Raw genomic sequence first — 16,605 nt, forward strand, 5'->3', positions numbered from 1 at the left:
GGGCGTCCATATCGTTCTGTTTCTGCCTGTGCTATCCCGATAAGAGATAGTGGGTCTTGGTGGTGAGAGCACGTGCTGCGGCAGCCCTTCCGGATTAGGAATGGGGGGCAAAATCTGTTTCGGCCTGAATTTGCAGGTATACACCGGTACATCGTTCGAAGACCAGAAATTCGGCAATCAAGCACTGTCCAGTTGCATCAGCCGTGTCCCGCCATCCGGAAATTCCTGCTCTGTAAACGAAAGATCCAAGTCAGCGCTCGAGTCGGGAGTCGTCGTTGGCGCCTGAGATATGGGCAAGGCGCCATTCGTGGGCTCTCGTGCAGCTAACTCCCAAGGTCCTCCCCCACGTCCGCAGGGTCCTCACTGATATCAGAAATCCACAGCCAGGCCCAAGGTTGTTTGCCAGATTGCCGAATATTGCAAGCTGGGTATCCCCAAGGTCCCCAGGTCAGCTTCTTCTGCCCGCCATGCCTGAGGCCAGTGATCCGGGCTGCTGCTTCTGCCCCCTCTCTCCTTCCCACCCACGCCCACGCCGATTGTCATTGGTATGTGATCGTCTCATTTTGTTCGCTTGTATCGGCTCAGGGCTCGCTAACATCCATTCTTGGGTCCAGCACGAGAAGGAATTGGATGCCTTTCTGCTTTTGTCTCGCTCATTCATAGAGCGCTCACCCGGGTCGACTTACGACTCATCAAAAATCGCAGACAAAATGGCTACCCACACGCGACAAGACGATTTCTGCCTCGAATGCCACTGGGAGTCCTTTCATCTGGACGGTAAAAGCTCGGAGGATTCGTCCGTGGCCCCGGCGTCTGACTGCTGCCCTGAAAAGGAGCAGCATGCCTCAGAAGCGCATGGCGACAGCGCTTGTTGCGACACTGACAACTGCTCCATTACCTGTCCATCAGTCTGTGACGGCTTCGTTGAATGCAACGACGAAGACGACCACGACCCCTGCTCTGTATCTAGATGTGAAGAGTCACATTGTCATGACCCTGCCCCTATCTGTTTCGACGAACATTGCTTTGATCCCGACGCCCCCCCAGAAATCCCAGACCATTCATTAGAGTCTCTATTTGGACTGGGGATCCCCATGGCTTCAGACAAGAATGACTTTTCACTCAGCCTGGATCAGTGCCAGGTGGACCATCATATGCCCAAGCCAATTGAGCATGCTGCAACAGACCTCAGCCATCTATGCGCTGGTCCCTTTTTCAGCCCAGACTCAATAGCAATCACTCCCTGCCATCCCCCTCACAGCTATCATCATGATCCTCACTCCGCCGGCCTCTCTCACGTTCCTCCTGCTCAGAGTATGATGCCTCCATCGTTACCGATGCAAAACGAAGTCAACCCCTCCGACGTCTTCCACATGCTTGGGATGTGCCCCGACTACTCAAATCACTTCCATGTCCACGAAGCATCAAATTGTCCTGAGAATCTGGACGGCAGCTCATCATCAGACTCCTTCACTTGTCTCCATCTCGACGACGACAGAATAAACAGCATCATGAAAAACCCTATATACACGAGCAATAACCTTCCCGCCAGGGGTCCCTGCCGTTCGAACCATCGTTGCCGATCCCATCACCACGCACACGCCCACCACTTCTCACCCTACTCCCGTCACCCCCGATCAAGCATCAGCTCCCAAATTCTCCCCAGCCCAGGAGAAACACCTCCTCCGCTGGACGGCGGTGTATCTTCAGTCATAACAAGTCCGGACTACTCCGCGACCGATGGTGAATTGCACATTTGCAAATGGGTTAACAATTCCCGGGGCATCAAAACCGGATGTGGTGCTGCTTTTTCAAGCGCCAGTGCGCTTCAAGAGCACCTTGTCTGTCGCCACATGGGGCCAGTCAATGGCGCCAAAGGAACTGGATACTACTGCTGCTGGGAAGGCTGCAGCCGACCTGGAGAGCCATTCTCACAGAAGTCGAAACTTCAAGGCCACTTCCTCACACACAGCAACTGTATGTCACCACTGTCAAATTATGTGTGATACAAACTAACAATTTAGACAAAAACTTCCAATGCACGGTCTGCGGAAAGCTTTTTGCTCGACAAGCAACCCTTGAACGCCATGAGCGAAGCCATCGCGGCGAGAAGCCCTACAAGTGTTCAGACTGTGGCAAGTCATTTACAGATAGTAGTGAACTAAGTATGTTGCCTTGCCCTAGTCATCTTTATATTTTACTAACAAGATAGAAACCCATTCACGCACTCATACCGGCGAGAAACCATTTAGCTGCACGTATCCAGGATGCAACTTTCAAACCGGCGATGTAAGCCTGCCAGCTTTTTTTCCGTTTCTTCAAAAACCATGATACTAATGGCTTATCTCAGTCGTCAAATATGTCCAGCCACAGACTCAGTAAGTTCCTCTCAATCATACCTTTTGTTGAACACAATGGTTCTAACACTATCCAGCACATGGCGAACGAAGGCACAAATGCCTTCACCCCGACTGTAACAAGAGTTTTACTCGACCTGGTACGTTTCATCACTCATCCTCGCCATCTATGTAGACAGCAACTTACTAACTAACCTTGCTTTTTATAGACCAACTCAAACGACACATGCGCTCAACACACAAAACCGAAATCCAAATCCCAACCCCCTTGCTCGGGTCTCCAACAGATGACCAACTCGCATTTCCAATTCAGTCTCAGGTTCCTTTCGGCATGGCGTAACACACTGATACCAGGCTAGGCTAGGCTAGGCTAAGGCGTTATCGAACGGATATGGTGGCGTTGGTAATGGATGGCTAAATGGGTTTATGTCTATATCTATATCTTTATACATACTTTATTGGGGGCGTGAATGTGAAGTACATGCAAAGTACTTGGACGAGATGGGATGAGGCAAGGCGAGATGAAATGAGATGATTAATGATTGGATACCTTTAACTACCACCCAGGCAATGAATATGGATATTACTTCCACGCCTAGTTTTCTAGGTGGAAACTCGCAGTTCCTGTTCTACTCCCATGTGCTATTATAAATCTGTCCATGACTATCCTTTCTTATCCCATGACAGGCAGTCATGCTAGGTCTTGGACTGGAGATTTGAGAGGGCCTAGGTCAAGCCCTAGTTAATACATAAGCAGGGTTACGTAAATAGCTTCTCGTGCATGGTCTGTTATTGAAGTCCGTAACTAGTAGGGTTATGTTCTAAAGTTCAGTGGCCGTCATAGTTCTACTATTTCTGTTATCCTTTTCTTCTCAAACCCATTGGGTTGCGGTTTATCCTATCATTACAGACACGAAATTCTCCAAGGTCACGGCCATACCTAAAGTGCGCTGCGTCATAGATATAGCACTCGGCTCCAACATACAATACTTATATACCTAGTACTTCGGCTTGATATGGATTACATGCCCTCCTCGTATCAACAAATCCCAACAAATCAACCACGGGGACGGAGGACGCGAGGGGAGAGGAAAAGAAGGGAAGGAAACAACTCGAAATTAATCGTGAGCCCTTTTCTCCAAAACCTCTACTGCACTCTTGACCTCCCTCACCCGTTGGCCCACTCTCTTCTTCACCTCGTCCTTAACAGCATCTGGTATTTCCGCGGGGTCAATCGACAGCTCAACAAAGGTCTCCTCTCCTTCTGAGCCTTCGCCCTTGGCTGGATCAACGTTCGCCGGAGGCTCGGAGGCTGTATATATATCGTAAGCAACAACGAGGCTATTCAGGGCATCGCGCGCAGATTCACGGTCCGAGGCAGCGTAGATAGTTGCCGAGTCGGTGGATTCAGTTGCGATTTCGAGTTCGTCGGTGGCAGTTTCGTAGCTATATATTGATTATTCTTATTAATATCACTCTCTTTGCTTAGGTTTTTCGTTCGTTCGAGGTTTCAGAGGTTTGAGAAACGTACAGTTCTTGCAGTTCTTCAACGATTAGGTCTGCTTGGCTTTTGCCGGAGCTGGAGGTTGCGGCGGGGGATGAGGACGCGGGTGTTGAGGAGAAGGCCCGGGAGATGCTTAGGTTCTTTGGGTTTTGGGTAAAGTTAAGGTTGGAATGAAGCTTGTGCTTTTGAATTGCTCCTGCTGGTATGGAAGCAATGGAACGGAGAGGGATCCTTGTGCGGAGAGTGGCGTGAGAACCGGAGCTCCGGAGGGAGGACGTTGAGAGTCTCAATGGTTTAGGAGGCATTTCTGCGGTGATTTTTCTCGGGGATTAGGGCAATTGAAATGAAGAGAAAATGACAATTGATCGAGCTGGTTTAATGGTGGAGGAAGAAATTAAGAGGGAAACTGGAGGAGGCTTAAAGGATGGAGTGCAGATGGAATGGCATGATGCTGGAATGCACGATGACGTTTTATCTAATCAATCGCCTAAGGTGAATCTCACGTGTCGCCAACAAATCTTTACCAATGTCCCGGTCTCTTATACTTGCAAGGAATGAGTTATAATCGAATCAATTCCATGGTAAAATGAGACGAATTTAAATTTTTAAAGCCCAAACTTCATCCCCCCATTCGCACAAACCACACTCCCCGTACACCAGCCCCCATCACCCGTACACAACATCCCCACCACCCCCGCAACCTCCTCCGTAAACGCCGGCCTCCGCCCGCCCATCTTCTCATTCACAATGCGCACTTGCTCCTCTGTCAACCCCAGCTCAGCAAGCACCGGGTCCTTCTTCGGATCAACAAGCTTGCTCAGCGGCGTCTCGTCCTGGAATCCCTGAATCTGGTTCCAGAACCCCTCGCCCGTCTTGAAGTACATATCCCCAGAGACAGGACCAGGGTTGATCGCGTTAACCGTCGCCCGGTCCGCGAGTTCTCGCGCCCAAGTCCGAGTCATAGCCTCGAGCGCCGCCTTTGTCCCGCCATAAACACTTTGTCCGGTGAAGCCAAGACTCGAGGAGACGGAGGAGATGTTCACGATACGCCCGGAGCGGTTCGTGGGTAGATGCGGCGCCACAGCCTGGGTGAGGAGGAGCGGGGCAAGGACATTAATGGTGTATTGCCAGTTGAAGTAGGCTGTGTCGATAGGACCCTTCTCGGCATCGTTTAAGTCTCTGTCTGCTGAAACACCGGCATTGTTGATGAGGATGTCGATTGTTGCGTTGGGGAAGTGGGCGTTGGCTGCGGCGAGGATCTTGGCCACGGCGTCTTCGGGGGTGGAGAGGTCGGCTTGCACGGACACGCAGCGGATGGAGTGCTTGGTTGAAAGTTGGGCGCAGAGGTCTTCGGTTCTGGAGCGCGAGGACTCGGAGGTGAAGTTTAGGAGGAGCGAGCAGCCTTTGCTGGCGAGGTTTTTGGCGATGGCTTCGCCGATACCTTTGTGCTGTTAGTGACAGTTCAAGGGTCTATAGAGACAGGTGAGGAGGGGAGCTTACCCCGCGAGCCGCCAGTGACAATACCGAACTTTCCTTCCAGTGGGCGAGACATGACCGGTCGGGTTGTTAAGATTGCAAGTGACCAGTAGTTCCAGGTTGGGAGAAAAGTTGTACTTGTAGGTCCAGTGACCGGTTAAATAGGCTCTGGTATGCTGGTTAATTCGGGGTACTGTCCCACTTCTCTACGTTTCACCCCACCATTCGGGAAATTCCCCATCCAAGAGTCCGAACAGTCTAACCAAATGCTTATCTACCGAAGACTACGGTTAAATAAAGCTCAGAGTTTACAGGAATTTCAGGGTCACGACGCAATGCAGCAATGAGTGATGCCGCGGTTCATTATATGGTATAATATATGTGTGGGGTCCCCCCATCTACTCTTAGTAAATTATGGCACTGTTGAATGCAAATACTCCACTAGACCGGCCCAGTTGAACCCAAAAACTACCAGAAACCCCGTGTATGCCACTTTTATGCCGTTGAAGGACAATGCTTTTGAGCTCCATGTTGATGAAGAACTCCATATGTTAGTCGTAACATCGTGATCATGTTGAAAAAAGTCTACTCAGGGTATCGGAAATATTAAAAGAAAACGCGCTTAGTAGCGGTAGCTAGAGAGAGAAGTCAGTTAGAAGAGTATTCAAATAAAGAATGAGAGAGACGTACTGGTCAGCCTTGTAAGGACCCTTGGCATCCAGGCCAAGGTACTCAGCCTGCACAGGAGTGAGGGTGGAAAGCTTGGCGTTGACGTGCTCAAGGTGGAGGAAAGCGACCTGCTCGTCAAGAACCTTGGGCAGAACGTAAACGCCAACGTCCTTCTTGCCAGTGGTACCGAACTCAGGGTACTTCTGGCCGAAGGCCTTGTCCTCAGCCTTGAACAGGGCAATCTGGGCAAGGACCTGGTTGGAGAAAGAGCAGGACATGACGAAGGAAGAGTGGCCGGTAGCACAGCCAAGGTTGACGAGACGGCCCTCGGCAAGGAGGATGATGTTACGGCCGTTGGGCATCAGGTAGCGGTCAACCTGGGGCTTGATGCTCTGGACGGACTTGGCGTTGGCCTTGAGCCAGGCAACGTCGATCTCAATGTCGAAGTGACCAATGTCTAAGATATGTTAGCTATCAAGTCTAGTAATCGCAGCTATGTGGAAACTTACTGCAAACAATGGCGTCGTTGCGCATGGCCTCGAAGTGCTTGCCAACCAGGATGTCACGGCAACCAGTGGTGGTGACGAAGATCTGACCGATGGCAGCAGCCTCGTCCATGGTGACGACCTCGTAACCCTGGACAGCGGCCTGGAGGGCGTTGATGGGGTCGATCTCAGTAACGAGAACGCGAGCACCCATGGTGTGGAGAGCCTGAGCGCAACCCTTGCCGACATCACCGAAACCGGCAACGACACCGATCTTACCAGCAATCATGACATCGGTGGCACGCTTGATACCATCGATGAGAGACTCACGGCAGCCGTACAGGTTGTCGAACTTGGACTTGGTGACGGAGTCGTTGACGTTGATGGAGGGAACAAGGAGCTTGTTGTCCTTGAGCATGCGGTAAAGGTGGTGAACACCGGTGGTGGTCTCCTCGGAGAGACCGAAGCAGCCCTGGAGCTGCTCAGGGTACTTGTTGTGAACGAGAGAGGTCAAGTCACCACCGTCGTCAAGGATGAGGTTGAGCTTCTGGCCATCCTTGAAAGCGGAGAGCTGCTGGTCCAAGCACCAGTTGTACTCCTCCTCGGTCTCACCCTTCCAGGCGAAGCTACTCAGGTTAGTTGAAGTCAATCAAATAGATGCAAGATTCACGTACACAGGGACACCAGCGGCGGCAATGGCGGCAGCGGCGTGGTCCTGGGTGGAGAAGATGTTGCAGCTAGTCCAGGTAACCTCAGCACCGAGAGCAACGAGGGTCTCGATGAGAACAGCAGTCTGGATGGCTATAAAAAAGTCAGAATGACTCAATAACAACCCGGTATGGGGACGTACTCATGTGAAGGCAACCGGCAATGCGAGCACCCTTCAGAGGCTGGTCAGCACCGTACTTGGTACGGATGGAGACGAGACCGGGCATCTCAATCTCGGCGAGATCGATCTCGCGGCGACCGAAGGCGGCCAGCGACTGTTCATGTTAGGATTGAACTCTCGTCGAGTGGTCTAGGTTTGGAAAACGTACGATGTCGGCGACCTTGAACTTCTGAGCGGGGGCAGCCATGGTTGTGATTGTGGAGGATATTTGGGGAAGAGAGAAAAACTAGAAAGGTTTGTTAGCGATTGGCGCTCTGGTCGAGGGTATTATCGGTAGACTCACAATAAAAAAAGGATGGGAGGGATGGGAAGAAGGAGAGGGGGAAGAAGGAGGAAGAGAAAAGGGAGGAGAAGAAAAGGATGAGCAGAACCAGAAGAGGGGCAGCGGCCGGGGGGTCGGTTGGCTGTCCAGTTCTTGCGGCGGGGCTGTCAAAAAATGGGGCGGTCGGTCATACTCAGCCTATCAACACCACTCTTGTTGATATTTATCCTGATCCGGGCGGTAATATTGTAAAGGACCATATGCTCCAAATTTATTAAATTCCTAAGACGATAGAAGGAGTGTTGGTTGTGTAGTGAGTGGTGTGTCCTGAATGTTATCTATACAAATGGACGGGTGGAGCGCTTGGAGCGTTGCCGGGGAGGAGACCAAACTTCTTCGCTCTCCAAACGCAGACACTCTTATCGCCAATCTGGAAGATTTTCCGTGTTCAGGGCATTGGAATAGCTCTTTTACGACTGCCAAATGGGGTTACTGTTCAAGATACTTCGGCTCAGCTGTATTCGGGGTATTTCAATGCTGCCAACCAAGCCCCACATTCGGCGGCGATGAGCATCCAACACAGCAGTCGATAAACATCAACCTTGAGGAACACAGAGGACCACAGCAGCCCCGAGGATCGGACCTTGTTCGGAGTGGACCAGAATAAACACGACCATGAATTGGCTGTCGATCTGGACGTCGGTCTTTTTTCTCCGGGTAGTCTCGGATATTCTATCATAAGTCGTGGCGGGGTACCAGCTACAAAGGTACTGAATAAAATCGCAACAATACTGACTTTGAGGTCCAAGAAAAACATCGTAGCATGTCGTCAATATGGCTCTTTTCACGATTCCTATTCCATATTTCGACAGTTGGGTCTTTAAATGTCCCGTAGAAAAAGAAGCAGGCTTAGAATATATATCTGGTTCAGCAAATGAAAAAACAAACCTTTCACCTGTAGTTAGAGTAGGTATACAAACAACCATTATACAGTATTGCTATAATACACCCCCTAGCAATTCATAGATCCAAAATGGCCCCATCCAAGGCCGTCGTTAGCAATTCTGAGTTACGTCTAGACATTTATACCCCTCTTCAGGCCCCACCGCGTGGCTGAAAGATACCAGGTAGATCAGTTTATCTTGAATCAAGTTAAATGACTTGCTGAGATAAATTGTATTAAAAAGTGATAGTTGTTATTGATATATAGTTCTCGGCTAGACACCATCGCCAAAACGATACGCATTCGTCCATCTCTATGAAGGGTTAGAATCAATTCAACTTGTCAATGGCTGGCTTAGCATACCTTATCATAAGGCTTCGACGAGTCACAGAATCTCAAGTCTGTAGCTAGGCGGATAATGCCCTCGGGATCATTATTGATGGTTGAAGCATGGATCTATCAGGCGCCATCAGTCAAGCCCAATATACAATGAATGGGCTCAAAACATACCGCGTGAGGCTTGTGCAGGACCACATCCCCGGCTTCATATGCAGAAGCTAGCCAACGCCGATTGTGCTGCTTAGCAAAGTCTGCTGGGAATTCTGACAGCAACCCAGTCGCCATCATGTTCGAATTGAACGCAGAGCGGGCTTCCTCCTCTGTCAAGCCAGCATTCTTGGCTTTCGTGGTGAACTCTTCCTCGATCTTAAGTCCGACGGAGTCACCTAGATACGACTTAGCACCCTGTAAATATAGATTGATGGAAAGGGTTTGGTCGATACATACCATCCTCGAGATAAATCAACCCACCCCCATTTAACTTAACATCGCCAATAGGCACCCAAGCCGTCACGCTCGTGGGCTCACCATACCTCAAAAAGATCTGATCATAATGCACTCCAATGGGCTTCGTCCCAGGGGTATTATTCCTCAACAACGTGCGTTGAAAAGTCAAGGTATCCTTCCCCCACCCACTAAACTTGGCCACGAAATCATACAACGCGGGATGATGGCACAGTTTCTCAACATACCAGTCCTTATAGTGGGCCTCTATGGCGCGGTCCACGAACTGATCTGCCTTTTCGCCGCCGGGTCTCCCGTTCCCACCAACAGCACCAGCCCCAATGCCGGGGTAATGCTCAGGGTCTTTGGTGGGGTTGAAGATGCCTTCGACGGGGTCGGAGCCTTCTTTAAGGACTTCGGTGGGTGCGAGGTAAGAAAAGTAGTGGCGGCGGGTTTCTAGGACATCTTCGCGCGGGAGAACCTGTTTGAGGAAGAGGTAGCCATCTTCGTCGTAGCGTTTGCGAAGCTCTTCGATGGGGAGCGATGGATCTGAGGGGCGGAGGAGGGCGGCGTTCTCGGAGGTGAGGGGCCCGTCATTGACGGCGAGGGTTTCTGTTAGGACTCCTGGCATGACTGTGATGTTTTCACCTAGGTAAAGAAGACGATGAGATACTGGGTTCGAGAATACCTGAAGAACAGGGGCCGGTTAAATAAGTCCCCTGGACCGAACCCCAAGAGCATCTTCTGTTCTAGTTTTTCGACGAGTCCGTCACACCCCGGGCTTAGCTACCCCCGCCTTCTCCAATCCTCAAGCCCTGCTGGACCCAGTGGATTCACTGCTGCGAGTTGTATCGCAAAAGCATCCGCTGTGAGTGGACGATCTCCCGACCACCTGCGTGGAAAGATGCCATAACGAAGTTCGAGCTCCAGGCGGACGGGGAAAGATTCCCATTTAAAGTCTGTCCCATGATCCGATTTAACGTAATGTTCCATTTCAAGTAATTTTCCACTTCAAGTAACGTTGCTCTTTAAGGCAATAAAATACCAAGCCAGAACACCATAGACTAAACGCCAGCACGCCCGCATATCAAAAGCCTATCCCATGATTCATAACTGATTTAATCCTTCCACTCCTTGAACTCCCAATCCCCAGCTTTCTCGCCCACCACGAGCTCCAAAGTCGTGAATTCAATCCGCTCATACATCGTCTTCGCTGCCCCACGCGCCTGCGCATGCCACGGCCCAGTCCCGCCAGCTCTTGCGTCTTCTCGACTTCTCCATACACCTAATGCGCGCCACGAGTTAGCACCGTTTCCAATCAATCCCACCAATAGATATCAAGCAATATCAAACGGACGGACAGATAAACATAGGAGGAACATACAAGTAGCTAGATTCTCCCTCTTCTCATTCTTGCTCCCAAACCAATACTTCAGCAGCCCGCCACTCGCTACAGCCTCCGCATGAGACCGCTCATCGAGCAAACCCAATCGTTCAGGGTCCGCATCTGCGCGCAGAATTGACCGGAACGCAACTACATAGAAGCTGCGCTGTGTCCAGGGCTGTCCTCCTTGTTTCGCTGCGAGGTCGCGCAGGCTCTCGAAGACAGAGCTCCAATTGAAGGATTCGATATAGGGCGCTGTTGCGTAGTCTGGTCGGGTTGGCGTGAGTGTTGTCAGGGCTTGTGCTAGGAATTGATTTGCGGCGTCGAGGGTTGAGAGATCCAGTAGGTGCTCTGCGGTTATGTAGGGGGATGTGATGATGTGGTTGGTGTTGGTGCCTTTGTCTTTTGGGGGCCTGGGCGCGGGGTCGGGCTCGTTGTAAGCCTCTAGAGGTATTGTTGGTGGTACTGCTGGCAAGGCCGAGGAGTTGACCACGCTGTCTGCAGACACTGCTATAGCTGCTGATGCCATTCTATATTGTAATTGGATGTTCTATCGGTCTGAACTGGAACAATCGCACGCTTGCCCAACAACGCCTCAATGTACACCCCGGAAGAGAGAAAAAAAAAAATAAAAAAAAATAAAAAAAAAATTTAGAATGAACCAAAAAGAACAGATGAATAGCGAGTCGACCCGAATTTATACAGCAACGAAGGGTGAGTCAATTGCAGTCCCAAAATCACAAAGCATAGCAGAAAATTCCACCCGAAGCACGCAATGCGATGACGAGCTCGCCCTGGGAAAGAACATCACCGTTGGATTCACAATCCATGCCCATCTTGGGCCTAATATTACTGTTGCAGTGACAAAAGTTGCTGCAATCTCTCACCGTACTTTAGTACTACTACTGTTTCAAGTAGTTAAGATCTAGGCTTGGTGGCTTTGCAGGGGTCCTCGGAGTTCGGGAGGGTTGTCGATCGCAGGCTGCGTAACGCCGGATCAGTGACTGGCATTGGGGGCCCTGGGGAAGTAATTTAGTCTGCGGGGTTCGCCGGGCAGCTTTTACGTAGTATTAATTTACGGAGGACTGAGATTCTGGAATGGATGATGGAATATCTTAAGAATTTTAGCTTATCGTACATTATTGATGGTATCATGTGAACAGAACCCTCACTCTCGAAACGCCGTGAAATGCTCGCATCCCAAATGGAAACGATGAAAAATAAGCAAAAGAGCTAATACTACTTCGAAGGGGGCGGAGGAGGTCCCATTTTTCCTGCACCAGTATCGATTTTCTTGTTGGGTAAGGCAGGCACCTTGAATCCTCCATTTGCCCCCTGAGACGGATTGCTGCTCTGGCCACCGACTTGGGTGAATGTGCCTGATTTGAACCACCTGTCTTCTTCCGCCTTGCGCTTGCGATTTAGTTCGGCTTGCGCCTTGGGGTCGACTAGTTCAAGTCCCTGCACCGGAGTGAAAGCGATAGTACTGGCTGTACCGCCTGCACCACCAAATGAAGTCCCAATACCTGAGGATCGGAGGCCCTTTGCTTGCAGGACACTCGCCGTCCCACTGGGACCCTGACCGAATGTGCGTAGAGATGAAGCAGTTCCACTGGCCGGTGTCGCTGCTCCCCATCCTTTGTTGGATTTGCTTAGTCTTGCCCTCGTTCTTTGATCGATCTGGGTTGCTCGGATGCGACCGTCATCCTGCTGACCCATCATACCAAGGCCGACAGTTCCTGCTCCCGTACCGTACCCAATCTCGGCTTCCTCCTTGCCGAACGCGACGCGGTTCTGCGCCTTGCGAAGTTCAGTCATTGCGACAGCTTCCTTGGCTTTTCGAGCCCTTCTACCACCTCGTTTTCTTGAAGGTTTATCATCCGGCGCAGGAAGAGCCTTTGTCCCAGAGTTGGGAGGGGGCTCAGTCAGTTTTTCCAGACGTTTGAAACACTGTTCCTTCAAATCCTCTCCCAGCGAGCCATCGGGGCTATACTGTGAGACGTCGGCTCGAGTAGCAAGAACCATTTTGGCGGAGACAATGCGGATCGCCTGCTTTTTGAGGTCGTTCGGAATGTCTTGGATAAGTTCGGAATGGTAGAGGAACCCCTGTGATCTGATACCAATATTCGTAGCGAACCCTAAGCCTTCTTTTCTCTTCGAACCTTGGGCGCCCAAGTTGCACGCCGGAATTTTAGCAAGCTCGCGTAGTCCTCCCGACTGGTTAAGGAACTGAGCTGCGGTTTCCGGTCCGATCAGCGCTGCCAAATTAGGAGCAATCTGACTCATGCGGGACTGAATGCTCTGTGTAAGCGCAGTCCGTTCTTGGTCCAGCTTCAGGATTCTCTCGCAAGTATCCAGCACGGTCTTCAGTTCCGTCTCCGTCATCTCGCGCCCTCGAGTAGTTGTACCTTCCACCGAAACAACCATCAAAGTGGGACCATCCAGAATCGATTTCAAAGGCACCCCAACCATATTGTCCGCAGAGTTGGATAGCGCTTTGATATCCCTGAGCGGTCCATTTTTGAGAATAGCGACGGTTTTCGCATAGTCGATGGAGTTCGTGACAAGGGTTTCGAGTTCAGGAAATCTGATGGAATAATGATCGCGTAGTGATTTGTGGAGGCGTGTTAGTTCATCTGCGGTCGATATCGCGATATCGAACTCGTTCGTAACCTCTTTGTTAGCGGGCTCTTGAAGAAGTTGCTCTTCGTCCTGGTCTTCCTCGATAGCCTCAGCATCTTCAGCGCCCTCGAAATCTTCATCGTCCTCAAAATCTCTCAATAGTTCCTCGGCGGTAGACATAATAGCTCGACTGGCTGCAACGACTGCAGTTATTGCAAGTTTATAGAATATTTCTTTGAGGGTGTGAATTTCATCATAAAACTTGCCCGCTGTTGGAGCAACTGCTGAGTCATCCGAGCTATCGGATTCCGGGTGGCGACGCGAGCCGCTAGCGCAGCTTTTTTGCATTTTCGGTAGCTAGGAAGTCGGACATACAATCGTCACCACTCAACCATCCACGCATCTTTTTTCGAACTATCTCCCCGCCAGCATGGAGGCATCGCGCGGCCCTCCCAGGGTCAAGAACAAGGCCGCTGCCCCGGTCCAGATCTCAGCGGAGCAGCTGCTCCGCGAGGCAGTGGACCGGCAGGAGGACTCGCTGCAGGCGCCGACGCAGCGATTTGCGGACTTGGAAGAACTGCACGAATACCAGGGTCGCAAGAGAAAGGATTTCGAGGACTATGTGCGGCGGAACCGAATTAACATGAACAACTGGATGCGATACGCCGCTTGGGAGTTGGAACAGAAGGAATTTCGACGCGCGCGATCCATCTTTGAACGGGCGCTGGACGTCACAGCGACCCATGTGCCGCTTTGGATTCGGTATATTGAGTCGGAAATGCGAAACCGAAATATCAACCACGCGAGAAACCTGCTTGATCGGGCAGTTACGATTTTGCCCCGAGTCGATAAGCTTTGGTACAAATATGTCTATATGGAGGAGACCCTGGGGAATATTCCTGGAACGCGGCAGGTGTTTGAGCGATGGATGTCATGGGAACCGGATGAGGGTGCTTGGAGTGCGTATATCAAGCTGGAGAAGAGATACAATGAGTTCGAGAGGGCACGGGCGATTTTCCAGCGGTTTACGATCGTGCACCCCGAGCCTAGGAATTGGATCAAATGGGCTCGGTTCGAGGAGGAGAATGGTACCAGCGACTTGGTGAGAGAGGTATACGGAGTGGCCGTGGAGACACTAGGCGAGGATTTTATGGACGAGAAACTATTCATTACCTACGCCAAGTTCGAAGCGAAGCTGAAGGAATATGAGCGCGCCAGAGCTATCTACAAGTATGCTCTTGACCGACTACCGCGTTCAAAATCTACTACCCTCCACAAGGCGTACACCACCTTCGAGAAACAATATGGTGACCGCGACGGCGTTGAGAATGTCATTCTCTCAAAGCGCCGAGTCCAGTACGAGGAGCAGCTAAAGGAAAACACACGCAATTACGATATCTGGTTTGACTTTGCGCGTCTGGAAGAAACTTCAGGTGACCCGGAGCGAGTGCGGGATGTGTACGAACGGGCGATTGCACAAATCCCTCCCTCCCAAGAGAAGCGACACTGGAGGCGATACATCTACCTGTGGATATTCTATGCCACTTGGGAGGAGATGGAGGCCAAGGACATTGATCGTGCTCGCCAGGTCTATACAGAATGCCTGAAACTTATACCTCACAAGAAATTCACATTTGCCAAGGTCTGGCTCATGAAGGCACAGTTCGAGGTGCGACAGCTGAACCTCCAAGCGGCGCGCAAGACTCTAGGTCAGGCGCTTGGCATGTGCCCGAAAGATAAGCTTTTCCGTGGTTATGTCGAACTGGAACGTCAATTGTTTGAGTTCGTGCGGTGCCGGACACTGTACGAGAAGCAAATCGAATGGAACCCATCTAACGGTCAGTCTTGGATCCAGTACGCAGAATTGGAACGGGGCCTAGATGATAGCGACCGTGCACGAGCTATCTACGAACTTGGAATTGAACAGCCAACCCTGGATATGCCGGAGCTTGTTTGGAAGTCCTACATCGACTTTGAGGATTACGAAGGCGAGTACGAGCGTGAGCGTCAATTGTATGAGCGCCTGCTACAGAAAACAGACCACGTCAAGGTGTGGATCAACTACGCCCGGTTCGAGATCAACGTGCCGGACGAGGAAGAGGAAGAAGAAGAGCGACCGATCAGCGACGAGGCCAAGCGGCGGGCCAGGGCCGTTTTCGAGCGCGCACACAATGTGTTCAAGGAGAAGGAACTCAAGGAAGAGGTATGTCGTCGTCGCCTTCTTACTTACGGGAATGAAATACTAACATATGACCAGCGAGTGGAACTACTCAACGCGTGGCGGTCGTTCGAACACACACATGGATCGCCAGAGGATATCGACAAGATCGAGAAACAGATGCCGCGACGCGTCAAGAAGCGACGCAAGTTGGACGACGACCGGTACGAAGAGTACATGGACTTCGTATTCCCGGCGGACGACCAGTCGGCAGCGAACCTGTCGAAGCTGCTGCGGATGGCGCACCAATGGAAGCAGGGGTCGGCAAGCGGGCAGTAAGGAAGAGCTGGGAGTTAGTCGCGATGGTCGCGATGCATATGTATATCATGATCAAGAACAATCTAATAGATACTCGACGGAATCTTCCACGTTCCACGTAGAAGGGTCCCCCACAATTCAGGAACAGCCGAGGACAGCGACCATCGTCATTCGTCGCTCCATCCTCAGCCCTCACTGGCAGAGAACCACCCGTGAAAACTGAGACCCGCAGCCAATCGCATTGCAAGAACAATGCACTCGTGAGCTGGAGGCCCGACCGACGATCAGGGAGCGGGCTCGGGCGCCGTGAGTGGCAGGCCAGAAAGCCACTCACAGTCATCTGCAGGAACAGGAAACCGTTGCACGCCCTGATAAGCTGAATGCCGGTGATGTCTTTGCAGCTGCTGAAAATCCTGTGGCCTCAGAAATTGGATCTGCCTACTCTGACGTATCAGCGCACCTGCTGTGTAGAGTGAATGTGCGCCGTCAGGGCCAACCATGGGTCGAGGACTCGGGTGGGATGAACTGACTTCTGCCCCTGAACGATCCCTGGCTCAAGGGCTCCTTGCCGACGCTGTAAGGAACTAAGGATCACCTAAACAAACAGGCTTGATATCATCCCGTGCCTGACGTCGATGGATGAAGCTGTCCACTGTCCGCTTGAATCAGGGCGCGTTCGGCTTAGATTTTCTGGACTGCGGTTCTGTCTACGTAGTGTGTTCTGTATTCTCCTCACCTCTGTCCCTTAGTGTGAT

At 51.3% G+C, this 16,605-nt stretch overlaps 8 protein-coding genes across 8 annotated transcripts; 2 read left to right on the top strand and 6 right to left on the bottom strand.

The window, feature by feature from the left end:
* Nucleotides 1-467: 467 nt before the first annotated feature.
* Nucleotides 468-2,697, top strand: SUR1 (C2H2-type zinc finger protein; the record flags this gene model as incomplete). The annotated part of the gene is made up of 7 exons (XM_041705469.1): nt 468-545; nt 615-1,977; nt 2,025-2,165; nt 2,213-2,289; nt 2,351-2,378; nt 2,435-2,497; nt 2,567-2,697. The coding sequence occupies 7 exons, from the start codon at nt 468-470 to the stop codon at nt 2,695-2,697; spliced, it is 1,881 nt and encodes a 626-aa protein (XP_041557952.1).
* A 778-nt stretch (nt 2,698-3,475) lies between these two features.
* Nucleotides 3,476-4,166, bottom strand: APUU_50470A (uncharacterized protein; the record flags this gene model as incomplete). Its single annotated transcript, XM_041705470.1, has 2 exons — nt 3,476-3,803; nt 3,889-4,166. The coding sequence occupies 2 exons, from the start codon at nt 4,164-4,166 to the stop codon at nt 3,476-3,478; spliced, it is 606 nt and encodes a 201-aa protein (XP_041557953.1).
* Nucleotides 4,167-4,466: 300 nt separating this feature from the next.
* APUU_50471A (SDR family NAD(P)-dependent oxidoreductase) lies at nt 4,467-5,413 on the bottom strand (the record flags this gene model as incomplete). Its single annotated transcript, XM_041705471.1, has 2 exons — nt 4,467-5,302; nt 5,362-5,413. 2 exons carry the CDS (start codon nt 5,411-5,413, stop codon nt 4,467-4,469), a joined length of 888 nt encoding a protein of 295 aa, XP_041557954.1.
* A 546-nt stretch (nt 5,414-5,959) lies between these two features.
* On the bottom strand, nt 5,960-7,567 carry SAH1 (adenosylhomocysteinase; the record flags this gene model as incomplete). Its single annotated transcript, XM_041705472.1, has 6 exons — nt 5,960-5,972; nt 6,028-6,463; nt 6,516-7,117; nt 7,166-7,292; nt 7,342-7,474; nt 7,529-7,567. The coding sequence occupies 6 exons, from the start codon at nt 7,565-7,567 to the stop codon at nt 5,960-5,962; spliced, it is 1,350 nt and encodes a 449-aa protein (XP_041557955.1).
* A 1,292-nt stretch (nt 7,568-8,859) lies between these two features.
* Nucleotides 8,860-9,999, bottom strand: APUU_50473A (uncharacterized protein; the record flags this gene model as incomplete). The annotated part of the gene is made up of 4 exons (XM_041705474.1): nt 8,860-8,898; nt 8,949-9,041; nt 9,096-9,310; nt 9,372-9,999. The coding sequence occupies 4 exons, from the start codon at nt 9,997-9,999 to the stop codon at nt 8,860-8,862; spliced, it is 975 nt and encodes a 324-aa protein (XP_041557956.1).
* A 487-nt stretch (nt 10,000-10,486) lies between these two features.
* On the bottom strand, nt 10,487-11,281 carry APUU_50474A (uncharacterized protein; the record flags this gene model as incomplete). The annotated part of the gene is made up of 2 exons (XM_041705475.1): nt 10,487-10,653; nt 10,753-11,281. 2 exons carry the CDS (start codon nt 11,279-11,281, stop codon nt 10,487-10,489), a joined length of 696 nt encoding a protein of 231 aa, XP_041557957.1.
* Nucleotides 11,282-11,991: 710 nt separating this feature from the next.
* On the bottom strand, nt 11,992-13,722 carry PRP31 (U4/U6-U5 snRNP complex subunit PRP31; the record flags this gene model as incomplete). Its single annotated transcript, XM_041705476.1, has 1 exon — nt 11,992-13,722. The coding sequence occupies one exon, from the start codon at nt 13,720-13,722 to the stop codon at nt 11,992-11,994; it is 1,731 nt and encodes a 576-aa protein (XP_041557958.1).
* Nucleotides 13,723-13,804: 82 nt separating this feature from the next.
* clf1 (putative cell cycle control protein (Cwf4)) lies at nt 13,805-15,871 on the top strand (the record flags this gene model as incomplete). The annotated part of the gene is made up of 2 exons (XM_041705477.1): nt 13,805-15,577; nt 15,632-15,871. 2 exons carry the CDS (start codon nt 13,805-13,807, stop codon nt 15,869-15,871), a joined length of 2,013 nt encoding a protein of 670 aa, XP_041557959.1.
* Nucleotides 15,872-16,605: the final 734 nt, after the last annotated feature.

Source organism: Aspergillus puulaauensis, chromosome 5 (genome assembly GCF_016861865.1).
Source record: "Aspergillus puulaauensis MK2 DNA, chromosome 5, nearly complete sequence".
In the NCBI taxonomy this organism is placed as follows: domain Eukaryota; kingdom Fungi; phylum Ascomycota; class Eurotiomycetes; order Eurotiales; family Aspergillaceae; genus Aspergillus; species Aspergillus puulaauensis.